Genomic DNA, 19,877 nt, shown 5'->3' with positions numbered 1-19,877 from the left:
GCTGATGCTGCCCAACCACTGCCACCAGTAACGGTCCCTTCTCTTCTCCATCCCACCCATTCCTGATCCAGTCTCCTAAAAAAGTCCCACTGGTGGCTTCTATGCTCCAGCAGGGCAGAACACGTCAATATCTTGAGCGAGTATTATCCAAAAGCAGTTCTGTGGTATCTGAACTGGGGCAGGGAGTCCACCCTGGCCTCAGCTGCAGCATAGCAGAGGACCCCTCTTTGCCCAGGATCCAGGGTAAGACCCAGTGAGGTTTCACTTCCCAGACTTATAGGAGAGACCCCGAAATAACTACCGGGCTGCTGGGCAGAAAATGAAAGCCACAACAGCTGAGAGTGCTGACTTCACCATTTCCTCCATGACACACAATCCTGGAGGAGAGTTGGTGATGGCTGTCAGGTCTTCACAGTGTCCAAACCCCAAATTCGTACACATCATGCTAAAAACCCAAGATTTTATCCCATTTTCACAGTTAAAAGTGTTATAGAATAAAGAGCTGGAATGATGAAATTATAAAATTTCCAAGGATATTTTAATGGTTTATGGAAAGAAGAGAGAATATTAATATTGTATTTAAATAGATTTGATTCATGTGGCTATGAAGCATATGGAAAAAACTGAATATTTAAAATATATCCCTTAAGCAGAAACTTTTACAAAATGTAAGTGCTATTATCAATGTTTTTAATGCAGGCAATCTCCCTTAGTACACTTTAAAAAAAAGCAATCCTAGGGGCACATGGGTGGCTCAGTTGGTTAAGCAGCTGCCTTTGGCTCAGGTCATGATCCCAGGGTCCTGGGATCAAGCCCCGCATTGGGCTCCTCAGCAGAGAACCTGCTTCTCCCTCTCCCTCTGCCTGCCACTCCCCCTGCTTGTGCTCTCTATGTCAAATAAATAAATAAAATCTTTAAAAAATAAAAATAAAAAATTTAAAAAACTTAAAAAGCAATCCTAGATTAGGTATTTCAAAAGTAACTAACTGATAGCATGTATTTTTCTAGGTCTTTGGGCTAAATTTTGTGACAGAGTTAAAAACAATCTGGCTTCAGGCAATATAAAATGTAGCTCCTGTGCTCAAAGTAATATACTGGGGCAGAAGTAACTCAATAGCATGAGGAAAGAAAATCAGCCTAGGAGTAAAAGTATGGTATAGGTAACTCAAAGTGTAGAGCAGATTGATCACAAAGACAAACCCTATCAATGCTCAATAAATAATTTATAAAGATTTATTTTTAATAAAGAACTGAGAAATACATGAAAATGTGTGAGTGCAATGGCATTATAGGAACCTCGCTATAGCAAAGAATTCAGTGTACGTGGCTTACTGAAGACCTTGTAATAGCAAGTCCCAGAACAACTTGTCAGCACGAACGAAAAGGCAAGACCTACATGTGTGTTTGGGGGCTGGGGGCGGGGCAGGGGATGTGTATGTGTTGTAGGCAAGGGAGTATGAAACAGAGACAGAACTCAGAAAAAATAATTTCATTTTGGCTTGGTGTATGACCAACCATATTATCTACTCAGATAAGAAATTTCTACTAATTTGTTTTTAGTAATTAAAATCTGCAACATTCAGTATATTGGGGAACCTTCAATAAGAATAAAGCATTATATTACACAATGTAATTCTGAGCACATTTCTTTACCAAGTTGCTGTATTTAGAGATAAGCTGACTTCAGAAACTAATGGTTTTCTATCTTATCACCAAAACTTGGCCCAGGAATTAAGAGAGAGAAGAGAAAGCAAGAAGTTCTTGAGCATAAACCTTTTCTCTTTGGTGCCAAAACTGCCTTTATGGGTCTAAGCCCCAAGAGGGAAGGCTTTGTTCTCATGCATCTTTGACATATTTAAAACTCCTAGCAAATCCTCCTGCAGCGGAGGGAAATGTTCCACCATGCACTTATAAAACTGAAGGATGATTTCAGTTTGCATTGTGCAAATGACAGTCTTACCTGCCTTATTAGCGGTAACAAAAACTACTGCTAGTTATCACAATGCATCACAATAAGCTAGAAGAATGGTGCTAATGCAATTGAGACTCAAAAGCACTTGCTCTATTTCTCATAGCAGCTGTGTCTAAATAAATATTACATGCCTGTAGCATGTAATAAGTGCTCCCAAATATGTGAATAACTGATCCCAACATTCAGAACTAAGTGTACGGGTTGTCTAAATAAATATTACATGCCTGTAGCATGTAATAAGTGCTCCCAAATATGTGAATAACTGATCCCAACATTCAGAACTAAGTGTATGGGTTGTGATGGAAGCAGGAAGGGTCAGGTATTCCTCACTACCAGGAATCTAAACAAACAGTAATTAGTGCTGGATGTGCTCAGCAATGAATTAGAAGCAGCTTCAGTTCTGTGTATGAAGAATAGCAATGGGCAAGAGAGTTTTCTATGGATATGCTTCAAGTTGGTACAATCACAAATGATTAAGTCAGTTAAAAAGTCCTATTCCAAATCTACTTGAAAGTCAACTTTTCCTAGAACTTGAGCCCCAAATTACTAGATTAAAAAAAAATCCACAGTGAAATTCATACTTACTAAGAATTGCCAACTCTATTCAAATTATGTGAAAAGAACCCCGCCCACTACAATTAAGTTTGAATTTTCATGATCAGGAAACAATACAACTAAGTGTCACCAAACAACATATTTTAAAGTTTTAACTAAAAAGGAAAGTATGTATACATATTTGCATTTATGGAAAGAACTTTATAAACACAGAAAAAAGTCCAAGCAGGAATTTGCTTATTAGAGGTCATCCCTGGGGATATCCATCCTTATACAACTAAAGCTGAAGTAAAGAAAGACAATTTTTAACAGTATAGTTATCAAAAATTAGATTTATTTTTTTTAAACATTTATTTATTTGACAGAAAGCGAGAGAAAGCACAAGCAGGGGGAGCATCAGAGGGAGAGGGAAAAGCAGGCTCCCCACTGAGCAGGGAGCCCAATGTGGGGCTCAATCCCATGAACCCGGGATCACAACCTGAGCCGAAGGCAGCCACCTAACCGACTGAGCCACCCAGGCTCCCCCAAAAATTAGATTTAAAGTTATTTTCAAAATTCCTCTCTAACAGAATCTGTTAAACACAAACATGCTAACTACTCAGTCCTAATTTCTCTCCACTTTGTAAAATACTATCCTCCCAGTATAGTTATAGGCTTTTAAAAAGTAAGTATTTTCTCATCATTTAACAAATATGATTTCTTTTTTCTGAGCCTTCATTAATTCTCCTTTGAATTTCTCCTTAGAGTTGATATCCAGGTTTAAAATTCCAAGAGGTGGTAAGTTCAAAAATAAATTGTTGTTTCAATAATTACAACTAAATATAGTCACAAGAGGTAATTTTCCAATTAAATTAGTGGAAAGTTGCTAGAGCTTTAAGGGAACCAAGAGATTATGTAAGTCAATCTCTTCTTTTCACAGATGAGAAAACCAAACCCAGGAGACCAGCCTTATGTCCTCACAAAGTGATGAGATCCCTGATCTATGTACTAGCAATGATATGCTTTATCCCACATCACACAGTTTTGAAGGTTGTGTTTTCCATTATTCTAGCAAATAATTTCAAAATAATGAAGAAAAATAACTTGCTCTCAAGATGATGTATATTCTATACACACTACCTTTGCTAAACTAATGGCAACTAGTAAGGTAAACTTGAGTCTCTTAACCTCATCCTTATCTGTACAAAGTATTAATTAGTGAGTCTTCATAGTTACTTGCAGTGATGTTATTGACAGTTAATGTTTACTGAGTAGTTTTCTGGGTCAAGAATCATGCTTCATTATCTCATCTAATCACTCCGCTCACACCATTTTCGAGGTAGAACATCTGAAATTTAGAGAAGTTAAGTGACTTCCCTGGAGTCCAATAGTAGTAAGTGGCTAAAGGTCTGACTCTTAGGACGCAGGTTCCTAATCACTACACTGTGTCGTCTCTGAAATACAAATGGGCAGTTCCAAAACCACATGCGGGATCAAAGTGGATGGAATTGTTTTACAAGAGAATACCTCTGAATCCGTGAACCTCTGAAACTGTGGGAGCTGTTGGCAGTGCAAAGACCTGTGGCTGCAGACTATCTTGCACCAGCTCTGATGTAACTCCTTTGCGCCTCCTGACCCACTTCCTAGCACACCGTGATTGCCTGTCAAACTACAAAAGCTTTTTATTTTGTCCTAAGCACAAAGATCTAAGGGCTGGCCAGTGGGAGCAATAAGGAAGCAGAGAACTCTGCATGGCTCTCCGGACAGTCCCCAGCTTCGTTCCTGAGCCCCATCTACACCCTGCTCTCCACCCACACAGAGTTATCTGAATTATACTTGCAGTTCTCCATGTCAGCAGAGGGCCTCCTCCCCCAAACTCTGCCACCCCGGTCATAAAACCTCCCGCAAGCCCCTTTCACCTGTTTAACAACTCTGCATTCTTTGAGACTTGGCACGGACCTCCCATTTCCCAGAATACCCTCCCTATACCCGCCTCACTCCCTGCTGACGAAGGCCTGCACAGACCCTGTCATCAGTAGCCTGTTACCTTGTTAAACTCCTTCACAGGCATCATCCCTGCTGGGTTCCTAGAACCTTGGTGCCTGGCTCACAGCAGTCACTCAGAGTGCTCCTGAAGGCACACACAGTGGTGGCATCAGGGGGCATAAGAGCACTGGCAATGGGCATTCGCCCTGGCATGTTCACTACTCTGCCCTTTGGTTTCTCTAGAGAGACAGCCACAGACCAGACAAAAAGAGATTTCAAATGACCCCACATCTGACATGCCTGTCTTCCTATAGCCCATTAGCTCCCTGGAACCTTGCCTGAGGAGGCCAGGCAGCCGATGTAAACCTTGTGATCATGTTGCCCCGACACAGTCAAGCCCTGCGCTTGCAGCACTGGAGCATGTTTGTTCTCTGACTGGAGATGGTCTTGGATTATTCTCAAAGACAGCAATACACTGTATGGCACCAAAATATTTTCCTGACATTGCACCTTTGAAATTTTAATACAAATGGAAAAATCTGACTCACTTTACAATAATGTATACTTTCCAAACAACTCTTTGTAAACACTGCCGTTCAGTAAGACATGACCATGTATGCAGTGACAGAGGAAAAACTGAAGAGGTTTAAAAGTGGCAAATCTAATTCAGATACTGAAGAACTCTAAAGAGTTCACCAGAATTCACAATACAGTACTGACTTCTCCAAATAGCCGCATTTATATTTAGTAGAATACCAATAATTCTTTATTGCAAAGGGAATAAAAACATATTTAAAAACATCTCACAGTGGAGATGAAATGAGTATTCCAGATAAGGGAAACAGCACACTGAGAAAAAAGGGGCGAGCTGAGAAAACAATATGAACATGGAGGAACATGGATGTCTGGAGCAGGGTGTCCTGGAAGAGGGAGTGAAGAGGGGAGCAGAGCTGGTCACCAGAGGCTTCTGAGCTACAATAAGGAGTCTGGACTTCATTCTGAGGATGAAGGAAAGTTTCGTGGACAGAAGTGTCACGGTCAGACCTGCATTGTAGAAGCCCCACTCTAACTGCAGTGTAGGGAAAAGACAGGAAGACATGTCTAAAAGCAGGAGACTAGTTACAAAGGAAGCTTTGCAAGAATTGGGATGAGGTGACAGTGGTGTGACCCAGGGTTAGCAGCTGTGGTGTAGATTCCAAAGTTAGCAGAGAACTGGGAACACTGGAAGTGGAGACTGCTTGGATGCTGAAGATGAGAAAGCCAGTAGAGTAAGAGCACAGTAATTAGGGGGACGGTGGCAGGAATTACCAACAGGCATCCCAAACAACCAAGAAATCTAAGGGAGAGGACAGGAAGGCTGGGGAGGACAGGGATTCAGTCTGGACACATGGCAGCGGCAGTGCCTGCCAGACTGTACCTTCTAGAGAAGCTATCCCAGAGGCAGTTGGATGCAGGGTTCTGTCACTGAAGCTAAGACATTCCAGGAACCAAAATATTAATCAGAACGAGTCAGCAAACATATAGTTAATAATCTAATATATCCCTTCTCTTTAGTCAGTGACTTTCTTTTAATCTTTGTACAAAACTTGAAATGTGATTATTTAGGAGTTTAGGCCCCTCGTGTAAGAAAAAGATCTGGAATAAAGAAATATACTTGGGAACTTCCAAATGCTTGAAAATTTAGTGTATGATAAAGGGGATTTTTTTGTCAATTAACAGTGCTGGAACACCTAGTCATTTGGAAAAAATTAAGTTAGAGCCCTCTGTCACCCCTTAAACTTCAGATAGATCAAAGGTTAAAGTATTTTTTTAAAATACATAAAAATAGGGGTACCTGGGTGGCTCAGTTGGTTAAGCATCCAACTCTTGGTTTGGGCTCAATTCTGATCTCAGGCTTGTGAGACTGAGCCCTGCATCAGGCTCTGCGCTCAGCATGGATTCTGCTTGAGATTCTCTCTCCCTTTCCTTCTACCCCTCGCATGCTCTCTCTCTCTCACTCAAATAAATATATAAAAATATATTTTTTAATACATAAAACATATTAGAAAACACTGGTGAATTGTGATAATTCTGCACTTGGGAATAATAATAGTTATTACTTATACAGTGTTTACCATGCACCAAGCACTGTTTGAAGAACTATACAAACACACAGTCTTTGCAACAACTACGAAGTGGTATCTTCATGTCACAGCTAAGAAAACTGAAGTGCAAAGAAGCTAAGTAACTGTCCGGTTTACCCTACTTGATAGTGGTGAAACTCTGATTAGAATTCATGCATCTGTACTCTTAGGTACAATTCAGCACTGCATCTCTGGGCCATTCTTTAAGACCTAGACAGAAATAATGAAAAGAAAGAACTGAAATTTGAAAAAATAATTAAAGTTTCTTTATGGAAAAATACTATAACTGAAATTCGTAACTCACAACACAGAAGTGGAGGGAACAATTCCAATACATGTCAGAGCTAAAATTCTAATATACAAAGGATGATTACAAACCAGTAAGAAAAAATAAACAATTCTTACTCACGTGTGAAAGGAAATATACCAAAAAATATGAAACTGATAATAAATAGGACAAGTTGTACAATGATGCTAAAAAGCTAAGAAATGTAAATTAGGATAAGAAACCATCTTTCATCTACCAAACTGGCAAAAAATGAAAGACTGATGATATGCAATGTTGGCCAAAATGTGGGGCCATGGGCAGTCTCACATACTGTGAGGTAAATATAAACTGGTACAATGTTTGACGGGGCACTTCAGCTATAGAATCGAATTTTAAATATGCATGTCCTTTGACTCAGCAATTCCACTTCTGAATATTTGTTTTATAGAACTAGATGCACAAATATATGAAAATGTATATACAATGGTAGTCACTGAAGCTTAATTTAACAATCCAAAAACAAACTATATATGTCTAAAAACAGGAAACTGGCTGATGTGACATTCATAAGATGGAATATTATTCAGTCATTAAAAAGACAGCTCTATGTGTATCAAGATAACAAAATACTGTCAAGAAAAAAGCAAAGCCTATAGTAGTCTACAATGTACAGTCCTTTTTGTTAAATGATAAAGATGTAAGTTTTAAAAAAAATTCTTCTGTTGCTTTCAAGAGGATTGTCTAATAATTATATTAATGAGGTTTGATACTATAAATTACCAGAGTAATTGAAACATATTTTCAAAATTCAAAATAAATTTAGATTAAAACACTAAAACTTTTTCAGGAATATTAATATCTACATAAATTTGTCACATCTTTTATAAAATTTAAGTTTCAATGAAAATAATCTTACTTATGGGGCGCCTGGGTGGCTCAGTCGTTAAGCGTCTGCCTTCGACTTAGGTCATGATCCCAGGGTCCTGGGATCGAGCCCCGCATCGAGCTCCCTGCTTGGCGGGAAGCCTGCTTCTCCCTCTCCCACTCCCCCTGCTTGTGTTCCTGCTCTCACTATCTCTCTCTCTCTGTCAAATAAATAGATAAAATATTAAAAAAAAAAAGAATCTTACTTATTACACAAGCAGAATTTAAGAATACTAACAGAAATCCAGAAAATAAGAGATGTAGCCAACTCATTATCTTGAAGGAGAAAAAAGAAATGAAATGTCTGTTTCAAAACACTCTTCATCTTAGAGCATACAGACATGAAGAATGTTTTTGAAGTAATTAAACCAAAAAACTTGCAGTCATCAAGTAACTTGATCAATGTTACAAAGTTGGAGCTTACTGCCTGACTCCTCACAGTCTCACTAGGACAAAGGTCAGTGTATACCAGTGGTGGTGATTAATAAGCATCTTAAAGAAACTGCAGGGTATAAAATGACTCGGTCCCACAAATAAAGCAAAAAAGATTTTCCCATACAGACAATCCACACGACATTTCTACTGAGTACCCTCCAATTTTATGCAATTCTAAAGAACACTTCATTTATTCAAGGCCATAGGACTACCTCTTCTAGGTAACTTAGAACTTACCATTTTGAGGATCAAAATACTTTCTACAACTATCTCGAATGGAAATCCTACTTAAAATATAATAGGCCTTCTAATTCAGTTCACTGAGTAAACAGAAACACAAGCTTGTAATGATGAGCCACACTCGCCATTATAAAAACAAACAATCCTGATCACACTCATTCTACATAAGGAAACTGGTACCCAAAAAGTAATGTGGAAAGTTCTGTCATTTAATAAATCTATAATCTGAGAAGCTATCCAGATATGTGGAAATGAATGTTCCCACACCAGGTGTCCCCTGACAGCAATGCTGTGATGTCCTCTTCTCCCTCCCTCTCCTCTCCTGCTGTCAAGTCTCTCTGTCTATACTGCGGCCATCAGGGAACCTGTCTCTTCCTCGTACTGCTAGTCTTTCTAATTGGCTGCTTTTGATCACTGTGTGTTGGGGACACCAAATGGACAAGACCACAAGAATAATATCTTAAATAAGTGTCAGTGAATCCTGAGCCAATGCCCTTGAAACTCTTGTTAAGCGTAAAATCAAAGAACTTCAAAGGACAGATTTCGTTACAGGCCCTTTGGCGGCTGAGAGCCTTTTTTCCTTACTTCTTAGTACTAAACCATGTTCTAGATAAGGGAGGCTGTAGGATTTAGTTACCACCAGTAAACTTTAAAGTGTTTTCTGTTACGTGGCCTCTTGGTTCCTAAAATTTCATACAGTATTTGCTTAGCAAATCTTTTCTTCAATGCAAACGTGAACTTCTATTTACTCCAAGATGAATTTATATTAATAAAAAATTAATTTTGCATGACAGTAGGGTTATTGGGACAAGAATCCCAGAAGTGGTATTTTAAGTTTACATTATAAGTAAGTACTTGAAAGAGAACAATTACATTAATGCATAACACCTTTTTGAGCATATTTATACTCATATATACATAAATATACTCAAATAAATACTCAAGGGACAAAAACCCTAAAATGGCATCTTGAGCTTATATAACATTCTGAGAATTTGAAAAAATGAATCATAATAATGCATAACCTTTATGTATATATTTATGTATATATGAATATGAACCTGAGTATAGATATCATATATACATAAATATACATACACACCCATTTTCACCTCCCTAGTAAGTGCAAAAGAATCACATACAGATAGTAAACTCTTCAAACCTATAGCAGATTATCACGCAGTACAGCAGTCTCCCCTTATCCACTAGGGACACATTGCAAGACCCCAGGTGATGCCTGAAACCACAGATAGTCCCAAACCCTATATATACAATGTTTTTTCCTATACATACATACCTATGATAAAGTTTAATTTATAAATTAGGCACAGTAAGAGAGTAACAATAACTGATAAAATAGAACAATTATTGCAATATACTTTTTAAAAAGTTATGTGAATGGTGGTCACTCTCAAAATCTTACTGTACAGCACTCACCCTTCTTGTGATGATGTAACATGATAAAATGGCTACACAATGACATGAAGTGAGGTGAATGACGTAGGCATTGTGATGAAGCATTAAACTACTAATGACCTTCTGATGATGTGTCAGGAGGAGGATCATCTGCTTTCAGACCGTGACTGACCGCAGGTAACCAAAGCCTCAGAAAGTGAAACCATGGAAAGGGGAGGCATGGACTACTATATAGCTATTTCCTCCATGCCACATTAAGCTGTCCTACCTCACTCAAGGCACTTGGCAGTCTTACAGTCCAGATACCTCCCAATGAATCTATCACAAACTGAGAATTAGGCCACACCAATCATCTAGGCTTTTGCTGTGTAATCCTGTCTCAGCTAGGACCTAGACTACGTCTGCCCAAAGGTGTTAAACAAATGATCTATGAGGTTGAACTTTTCAGGTCATTATTATCCTTACTCATTTATTCCACAAATATTTACCAACGGGCAACTATGGGCCAGGCATTTTGCTAGGTGCTGGGTCGCTATCCAGCCACAGGCACTGCCCACTCAGGTCTTACAGTCTTCTGGAGAAGACAGCCATTTATCAGATGAGATAACAAATGTAAAATCACAACACTGAGAGTAAGGACACTGTGCTGTGAAGCCAGTCTGGGAGATCAGGGAAGAGCTTCCCTGAAGAGCTATCAGGGGGCTAAGATACGAACAATGAAGTGCTGACTTGGGACTGGGGAAAGTGTTCCAGCAGAGGGAGCATGCAGTGCATGCCAAAGCCCTATGGCAGGAGGTGGTGTGCTGAGTTTGAAGAAATGAAAGAAGGCAATCCTGCAGAGAACAAGGGCAAGTGTGATTTGAGATGAGCCTGGAGAGGCAGCAAGGGCCAGACAGGGCAGGGATTGAGTAGGGCATGATAAGGATTCTCTGGTCTTTAACCAAATGGCAAGCTTTTGAAAGTTTTTATACTTAATCTTACTTACTTTTCTAGAGGAACATTGTTATAATCAGATTAACATTTTAAAATGATCACTCTGGCCATATAATATGGAGAACAGATGGGAAGGGAGAAAGGAGGCTACAGGGAGCAAGTCAGGAGGCTACTACATCAGTCCAAGTAAGAGACCATCCAAGTCTGGCCTTGGGATGTGGTAACGGGGTCAAATCCCCAGGCTCTGATGGTGGACTAAATACAAGGAGTGGTCAAGGGTAACTCCTAGGTTCTGGTTCTGCCATTTCATGAGCAGAGAATATATTAGTAGGACAAGGTGTAGGGAAAACCCTGAATTTTATTTTAGATATCTGAGTATGGCTATGTCACACAGTTAGGTGTAGGTCTGGAGTTTAGGAAAGGTCATGGCTAGGAAAACAAATTCTGCAATCACTTGTGAATGGTCAATAACTATCTAGAGGCATTAATGGTGGGAATGGAGAAGACAAAATGACAGAGGCCCTAGGATCACCCTAAGGATCTTTTAATATTTATGTTCCAGAGGGTGATGATGGGCCACCAAGGAAGAACTGCCAAGGTTAAGAAGAAAATCAGGAAGGTTACCCATTAGCCCAATAACTAGTTACTTCAAGTATCAGAAACTCAATTTTCTCAGTATTTGACAGTTTGAGCATGACTCTAATTACTTTGTAACTACACTTAGCTATTAAAATAATTATTTTAAGTTTTACGTTATATAAAATCAGTCAATATTATCAACCACTGACTGCTAAATACCACCTACTGCTACTATCAACATAAGAAACAGTTCTTACCTTCAAAACTTGCCTTAAACTAGACGATGATTAAAATCACATCAAAGTAAATTGTAATCTTCAGATATAGTAATTTAAAAATAACCACTTCGGGAAAATTAATTCATCCTAACATTTATGGGCACCTAATATTCATGGGTGTCAGACACTAGTCTAGGTACTAGGCAGTGGAATAAATAGTAAGACAGAGTTCCTCATTTGTTAATAACGGATATTTAGTATCAGAATGCTGTAGGACCAGTTGAAGATTATTTGATAATATATCAGTTAAGTGACTATTTAGGCAATAACAAAAGGTAATGATCATGTCTATTTGTCAGGGCAAAGTCTCCACCCAGTATCTACTCTCTCCTTATTCCATATACACTCATCATCACTATATTTTCATGTGATAAACTTAGTTAATGCACTAACTACAGCACTGTGTAAGCTCCAAGGACTTCCCCCAGTCTTCAAGAGGTCCGATGGCCTCATTAATAATTCCTGGGTGTCAGACTGTACTCAGAAATATATGCTTGGTGGGTATTAATAACTTAACAGTTCTTGGCACTCTGACATCTCAATCTATTAAACCAAACTAACCAGACTGGTATTCCAAAGGATTCAATCACTAACAATACAGAACTCCCTTCCATACCTAAACATACCTAACTAAACCAACTATGATATGCCATAGAGTAAATGAATATAAGGATATTTTTTTGATTATCTTACATTCTAGAGCATATGTGACATTTCCTAACGTTTTCTTTCTTTTTTTTTTTTTAAGATTTTATTTATTTATTTGTCAGAGAGAGAGAGCATGCACAAGCAGGGGGAGTGGCAGGCAGAGGGAGAAGCAGGCTCCCTGCTGAATAAGGAGCCCCATGAGGAACTCCATCCCAGGAACCTGGGATCATGACCTGAGCCGAAGGCAGATGCTTAACCGACTGAGCCACCCAGGCATCCCCTAACGTTTTCTTAACTAGCAGAGTTGCTGTTACTAATAATAAAGACTAAATTTTAAAACCACCATTGGTATATATTGAGTTCCTTGCTCTCCATACCCCCTTTTAATGTTCTCTTTCAAGAAAGAAAAAAAAAACACATCTGAACTCGCAGTTCCGTACATATTCCTCTTAAGAGCGTAGGCAGAAATAGTTTGAAACTAATCTATATCTAGATTCCTTTTTCCATTACTCTGGAAATAGAAAAACTACAGCATATACCTGTCCTAAGAAAGGGGAAAGAGACCAAAGTAAAGGAGCAAAAACTAGCAGCCCAAACATACAAGCAGAAAGCAGAACAAAGGCACCACCCTTAACTACTAGCCTGGAAGGCCAATTAATTCCTCAGGAAGTTAGGGAGATAACACTGTATTCACTATAGGAATATAGTGTGGAAGATTGTAGATGAGACTCAGGGCACTAGTTTTTAATCTGGGAGTTTCTCTGTATTCCCATCTCTCTTAAAGCACTTAATATAGTACTGTTAAACACGTTCATACTAGAACCTACCAAGAGAAACAGAGGCCATGCATCAATGATCTTTTTCTCTACTACCCAGACCATCATCTTGTAGAGATCTGTAAACCTTGGACGAATGAAATAAAAAATAATAAAGGAGCAGGGTACAACTGTACTGGAAGAATTTCTCTCCATGTGTGATGATTAAGATTCATGAGTGATGTTAATTTCACCTTCTTTAATTCCCTCCACTTATAATACAGCACAAATCAAAAAAATCTAACACTCAACGTGAATCAATTATTCTCCTTGCCTAACACAATAAGGTGATCTAAGTACAGTCTACTTGTATTACATATACAAGGCCAGTTACAGAAAGCTATGCAGTATATACATATAAAGAGACAAATATATTGGCAATGGCACTGGGTAGAGACCTATTATGTTTATTATGACTCCTGCAGAACAAATTCCTCCTTAAAAATTATCAATTTAATTATTAATTTGGAAAAATAAAAGCAGCATAGATGGTGGAAAGAAATGAACTGTGGAGTCAGACTGACCTGGCTCTGTCTTCTAGTTATGTGATCACAGAGCTTTAGCATCACAAATGAGTTTCCCTCTCTTGAAAACAGAAATTACAATGCCTTGGAGGGCTGTAGTGATAATGAAATGAGATACTATATACAACTGGCCTGACCTGCAGAAGGCAAGAAAGGTGACTACATAAAAGGAATCCAAACATATCTGTATACTCAATGAACATGTTTTAGCCACAGCTAAAATCCTCTTATAATCTTGCTGTAAGAAGAGCACCTGACTAATCTCACTGTTTTGCAACGAACCATTTACTTTAATTCTGTTCCTGGTTACTTCTTTCATGTTTAAAAATGTTCTTAAATTATTTGTTGGGTCTGTTCCTAAAACTGCACATTTCCTCACATTAATCTTCTACCCATTTACATTTTTAAGTAGCTCTAACTTTTGACTTAGGATATAAAAAGAGGAAAGGACTGAGGAAAACCACCATAGGCAAAGTGTTCCCAAGGTTAGAGGTGCAATATAGTGTAGTTCTGAAGCAGCCTCTGGAGACCATTACTGTTCCATGCCACGTTTTTCTATTGCCTTCTTTATAGAGAAATACCTCTCAACCCAAGAAAATGGGTAACAAATGCAAAAGTTGTCCTTTCTCACTCAGAGTACTTCTGAATGCCCTATATTTTCCCTCAGGGGAATCCATTCACCATTAACTGCCTTGCCACCCCATTATTTCTTCTTCTGGAATGCTTATAGCCAGTGTCAAGGACTGATGAGCAGACAGCCTAGGCAAGCTGTAGCTGGTTATTTTGCTCTCTTCAAAACAAAGAACACTCCTTTCTTTCTATGTTTTGAAATCTTCAAGTCAGTAAGTCAGTGACCATTTCTAAGACATGCAACATATGCTGGAGGTGCTATAGAAGACAGGAAAGAGTATCAATGAACAGGGCTACTTCCTGGTTTTTGTATCTAACAAATGGAGTTATTATAATGTACTGGAAATCATACATTAAGGAATGTTGGTTAACCAGTCACCCTTGCCAAAATCAGATATGAAAATAAAACAAAAGTTGGCAACAACTATAGCTCTGATATTTTTCTTTCAGAATTACATTTAATAAGGTTAAGTATAATGAAGAATGCATTAATGTTCTTACCTGATTTAAAACAGAATTTGTAGACAATTCATAACTATGAAACTTACACATTCACATAAGTTACCTTATGTAACTACTTCTATTGTTTCATAAAATCACCAACTTAATTTTTTACAACTTATTTTTAGATAATAATGTTCCTATATCTCCTCTAGTAAAAAGTCACTAAATTATATTTTTAACCTAGCAGCTTCTAAAAGGAAGTGAAAGCTGGGGGCTATATGAGGATATAAAAGCAGCCTATGAAATGGCTTTAGTTTTAAACAAAAACTAACATTAACAAGTACAGCATATCTTGTTCTTTCATGGGGCCAGCAAATTGATAGGGTTTTTTTAAGTTACAAAAATAGGATAGAGTAATTATATCTACCAAACTCACAACAGCCTGTTCAATGGAAAGTAACACTGTAATTTTTCTTCAGAAACAATAAATAGGAAGAAAAAGTTCCTAATTCTGTAATATAAGTTAAAATTCCAAACCCTTGGGCGGCACTTACAGGCACAAAACTTCATTGATTTCAATTATTACCCTAAAGGAGAGGGACAGACATAAAATCTTTTATTTTTAATATGAATATAACTTACACAATTTATACTTCACAAATTTATTTTCCACATTTTCAGAACAGTTTCTACATCTAAAGATCAAAAAAACTGAAGGAAATTCTGAAATTAAAAATCATAGAACTCTTTTAAAAATACAACAGGTCTTTAGACAGAAGGGAACTCCAGACCCATAGTACTCCTGAAACATTAAAATACTTCAAAATCTCAGTGCTATATTTTTCTCCAGAAAGTACAAATGAAACTACTGTCAAAAAAGTAAAATGTAAAGTTCACTGAACTCTTTATAATCAAAGTATTTATACCAATAGATGCAAATGAACTTCAACCCCACAGACAAGGAACTAGAAGGAAAAATCACTGTATTTTCAAGCTTAGAGAATCAACATTTTACTATAAACGAAGTCTGTAGGTATTACATTTGGGGTGAATAAACAGCATTCTGGCTAGTGAAATTCATTTTTTAAAAATGATTATGCTGATTAGCTCCTTATTTCACACACTGCATTATAATCCACTCCTTCAACTAAGAGGGCAAAACCACCTATATTATAACATGCAAAAATTAAACATGGGTTACTCAGTTCCTCAATTCTATCTGCCTCCACCTTAGTCTTATTTTGTGTGGAGGCAACTCTAAACAACTTCTATACATTATTTTTACAGTGGTTGCTCCTCTACTGTAGTCATAGCTCATCAACAGGACTAGAATGCTGACACTAAATTATTTACTGTATTCAAAAAGTTGCTCTCATAAGAACAGATAAAATTAACTTCTAAAATTTAAGGTTTAATATTTTTATCTGGAGCTCATTTGTAGTACTAACTGCCTTCAAAGAATTATTCTAGTGAGGTTTTAATCCAATCTTGACAGAAGCAGGAAAGTGTAGAGAAACTTAGCTCTTGTAACACTAACTTATATTTACAAGTGCACACACAGATAACTATCACAGCCACAAATCTCCTTTCCTCTCGAGATTGCCATGGCACAGTGTTGACCATAATTTTTAGGGTTTTCTGTTTTTTGTTTTTTGGTGGGGTGTGCAACTTCCTGGTAATAAATGAACTGTGGTTTTAAATAAATAAAAATATCAAGCTCAGAAAGTGCCAAAGCACTTTAGATAATTAACCCAAACCAAGGATTCCTATTGTCAAATTCGTCTCACAAGGGAAACAAATATAAGACACAGTCTTTAAAATACCCAGAATAAAGGTCAGGAAACTCTACAGGGCAATGGTTAACTATCACGAAAACATTTCCAGCAACTCAAAATACTCATCAAGACTACGCTGTGCAAACACTAGTCAGATTTCCTAAAAACAAGGATTACGACTGTCACACTTAAAAGAATTTCCTTTAACATAAAGATTTCCAGTTGCCAACAAAGTGTCAGGCCAAGAACGGCTGGTCTGTTACCTTACACGTACCGTAATGCATAGGCACGTAGGACTATCTGAGCCGAAGCCCACTGCACTGTGGTCCCCGGAATCCCGCAGCCGGCGGGTAGCCCGCGCAGCTGCACGAGCAGGAAGCACCGCACCCCAGCCGCGGTCCCCAGCCACGCCGGAGAGGCTGCGGGGAGCAGTCACCACTGCTTTGAAACTGAATGGCTGACACATCCGGTCCTGGCTCTTACACCACTCCGCCAAATGCAAACTTCAAAGGCCAAATTCAAACTCCAAACAGAAGTCACTCAAGTTTTAGTGGCGCTGCGCGCATTCCCAAGAACATGTAGAGCCCCTGAGGGACGCAATGAGAAAACCCAAGTCCTAAAATATTCCAAGTCCCCGGGTTTGTAGCCCGCCCGCTCGCCCGCCCGCCCACACCGCTTTGACAGGCGTTACAGAGCCTTCCACCCCGAGCGCCCCGCGGCCGTACCGCCTACGGCCGGCTCCCGGGCGGGCCCGGGTACCTGACGAGGGGCTCTGCCTGTCAAGGTCCGGTGTACCTCACGGCGTTTCCCGACGCCCCAGCCCCCCTACCCGGCCTAAGGCTGGGCTCCGCACCCACCCCGCCCCTTTTTTGACCACCGCCTGTCTGCAGGCTCGGGCCTCACCCCCAGCGATCCCGGGACTCTCATCTGGGGGCGCCGCCGCCCAGCCCAGCCCCTAGGCAGCGCCAGGGTCCCGCGCCGGGTCACCTCAGAGTCCCGATTCCGGGAGCCCCACAAAGCCAGCCCGGGGCCCCACACCTTATCTCAACGGGTCCCTGCAGCGCGGCTCGCACGCCTGTCACATGTCTGCAAACAATAACAAACTCTCCGGCACGTCCCGCCCCGGGTCCCCGTTCCGTCCCCCAGGCCAGGTCCGGGCCGCCGCCCGACGCCGGAGGGGTCAAAGGGGGTGCCCGAGGGCTCGGATCCCGGCGAGCGGCGCGCAGCCTCGCTGCGCGGAGCCCCGGGACGCAGTGCGCGGTGCCCGGGGTTCATTCATTGCCCTCGTCTGTCCGCCCGCCCCCCAAGTCCTCGTCGCGTCCCGGCCTCGCTGCTCACCCGGCGGGGGCCGCTGCAGGAGGCGCCTCGGCGGCGGGCGTCCGCTTCTCCCCGGGCTCGGCCCCCGCGGGGCTCGGGGCGCCGCTGTCCTGTGCGGCCGCGGGCTCCAGAGGGTGGGCGCCGCCACGGTTCGCGGCTCCGTGAGACTGCGGCACCGCCACAGGCTGGAAACCGCTCCCGCCCGCCGCCGCTTCCGAGGGCTCCGGCGACGGGGAAGTGGAAGAGGACGACGGCGAGGCGGCGAGGAAGAGCGGCGGCTCCGGCAGCTGGTCCAGCTCCACACTCCGCACTTTGCGCAGCTGCCGCCGCCGCCAGTCAGCCCGCTCGCGGCCCCCGCTGCCCGCCTCCCGCAGCAGTCCCGCGGCTGCCGCGGGCGCGCTGCTCGCCTTGAGAGCCCCTCCGCCGCCGCCCGCCTCGGGGCTCGCCGCCCCGGCGCCCGGGAATCCCGACGACGAGGCGCGATTCCCCGCCGCCGCCGCCATTTTCTCTCGCGGGCTACATTCGCTCGGCCCCTGCGAGGGAGGGAGGGGGCGGGGAGAGCGCAGGGGGAGGGCGGACCGGCGGGCGCTGCGCCGCTAGCGTAGAGCCGCCTGCGCCAACTGCGTGAGCAGGGCCCGCCGGGTGCTTGGCCTGGACGGTCTGGCAGGCGCACCGGCTCCGGCCCGGGGGCGTGGGGGTGGGGGTGGGATGGCGGGGAGCAGGTGGAAGGAGTGGGCTGTGCGCCCGGCGTCGCGCGCGGGCCGGCGAAATGGGCTGGGACGTAACTGCCCCAAAGGCGCCCTGGGCTTAGCGTGCTGCACTCGCTGGGCGCCAGGTAGTCCCGGGCTGCACCGGCGAGAGGAGGAGCCTCGGCGGCCACAGTGCGCCGCTTCCTCTCCGCCGCAATCTCGGCCCGGTTCGTCGGGAGGTCGCCCAACGAGAGTTGCAGTTCCAACTTAGGTGTGTAGTGCGTTGAAGGGGATGCAGGCGAGAGGGTTTGCGGTCTGTCATTCTCACTGCCCTTTGCAGTGGGCGTCGGGGAACCCGGGCGAGGACCAATCCTCCTCCCCCACTCCGCGCGGGACGCGCAGGTGGCGCCCTGGGTTGTCGCCTGATGCAAAGCGAAAGAAACCCAATATTTAGCAGACGTGCAGCCGCGCCCCCCAAAAAAAGTTTTTTAAAAAAATCTTTTCTCCTCTTTTGTCCTCCTCTCCCCCAACACGAGCTACAAATAAAAATTTCAAAGTTTCCTGGGATCTCTTGTTCACAACCTGAAGTCACCGATTTGGGACATCCCTCTCACCTCTTTCTCCGCCCTCGCTAGAGAGAGACTTGGAGGGGCGGAAGTCCTTGTACATCTTTATTTTTCCCTCCGCTGTTTTTGGGAAAGGCAGCAGTATACAGGACCACAAAGAGCATGTTAGGGGAAGGAACCTAGGCTGTGCCAGAAAGTGCTCGATAATGTCATCCTCGGCCAGGTTTTGGCCCTCCCCGAATCCGATGCTTCTGGCGGCACGTCCTTCTTCCCGGCAGGGTCGGGTCACCGTCCGGGTTCCATCCGCCCCCACCCCTGCAGTCCCCCCGAGTTGCCTAACGTGGCGTTCCGAACCCTTCCAGTCCTTGGGGCAGTCTCGGCGGAGCAGAGCCTTGGAATGGAAAAAGCACCATTTACATGTTAATGATTTTCGACCTTTCTTCTGACAAGTAGAGCTTCTGCGTGGCGTTTATTTCTCCCCTCTCTTCTTTTCCTCGAGCTGATTTGTCTGTGAGGGGAAACCTCCCACAACCACGGACATGCATCCCTAGATTTATTTTGTGCACGTTAATTAAGACATGGGGGTGGGGGGGAGGGTTCCTCACGAACAGAAGGAGCGCTATCTTGTCAGTGTTCATAGACTTAGACGTTAAGTCAGTACTGTCTACAAAATAATTCATTTGACTTCTTGAAACTAGGTAAAATGAAAGTCTCCTTCCCGACTATAAATGTTAACTGAGGAGGGTGGTGATATTCGAGGGATTTTTAAAAATGGTATTGA

At 42.0% G+C, this 19,877-nt stretch overlaps 1 protein-coding gene across 2 annotated transcripts in view; it reads right to left on the bottom strand.

Annotated features, from left to right (window-relative positions):
* Positions 1-18,348, bottom strand: part of MAP3K1 (mitogen-activated protein kinase kinase kinase 1) — a 75,169-nt gene extending 56,821 nt beyond the window's left edge. Inside the window, exon 1 of one of the 2 annotated variants that reach the window (XM_035014448.1) lies at positions 17,863-18,348. In XM_035014448.1, the coding sequence (XP_034870339.1) occupies positions 17,863-18,344 (482 nt within the window). In that variant the 5' untranslated portion in view covers positions 18,345-18,348. Of the gene's footprint in view, positions 1-16,798; positions 17,259-17,862 lie in introns of those variants that run through there. The other variant, XM_035014449.1, reaches the window with a different exon arrangement.
* Positions 18,349-19,877: the final 1,529 nt, after the last annotated feature.

Source organism: Mirounga leonina, unplaced genomic scaffold (genome assembly GCF_011800145.1).
Source record: "Mirounga leonina isolate KUSES-001 unplaced genomic scaffold, KU_Mleo_1.0 Mir_168, whole genome shotgun sequence".
Lineage (NCBI taxonomy): Eukaryota > Metazoa > Chordata > Mammalia > Carnivora > Phocidae > Mirounga > Mirounga leonina.
Note: the sequence above shows the minus strand (reverse complement) of the source record. Positions and strands in the feature narration are given on the sequence as shown.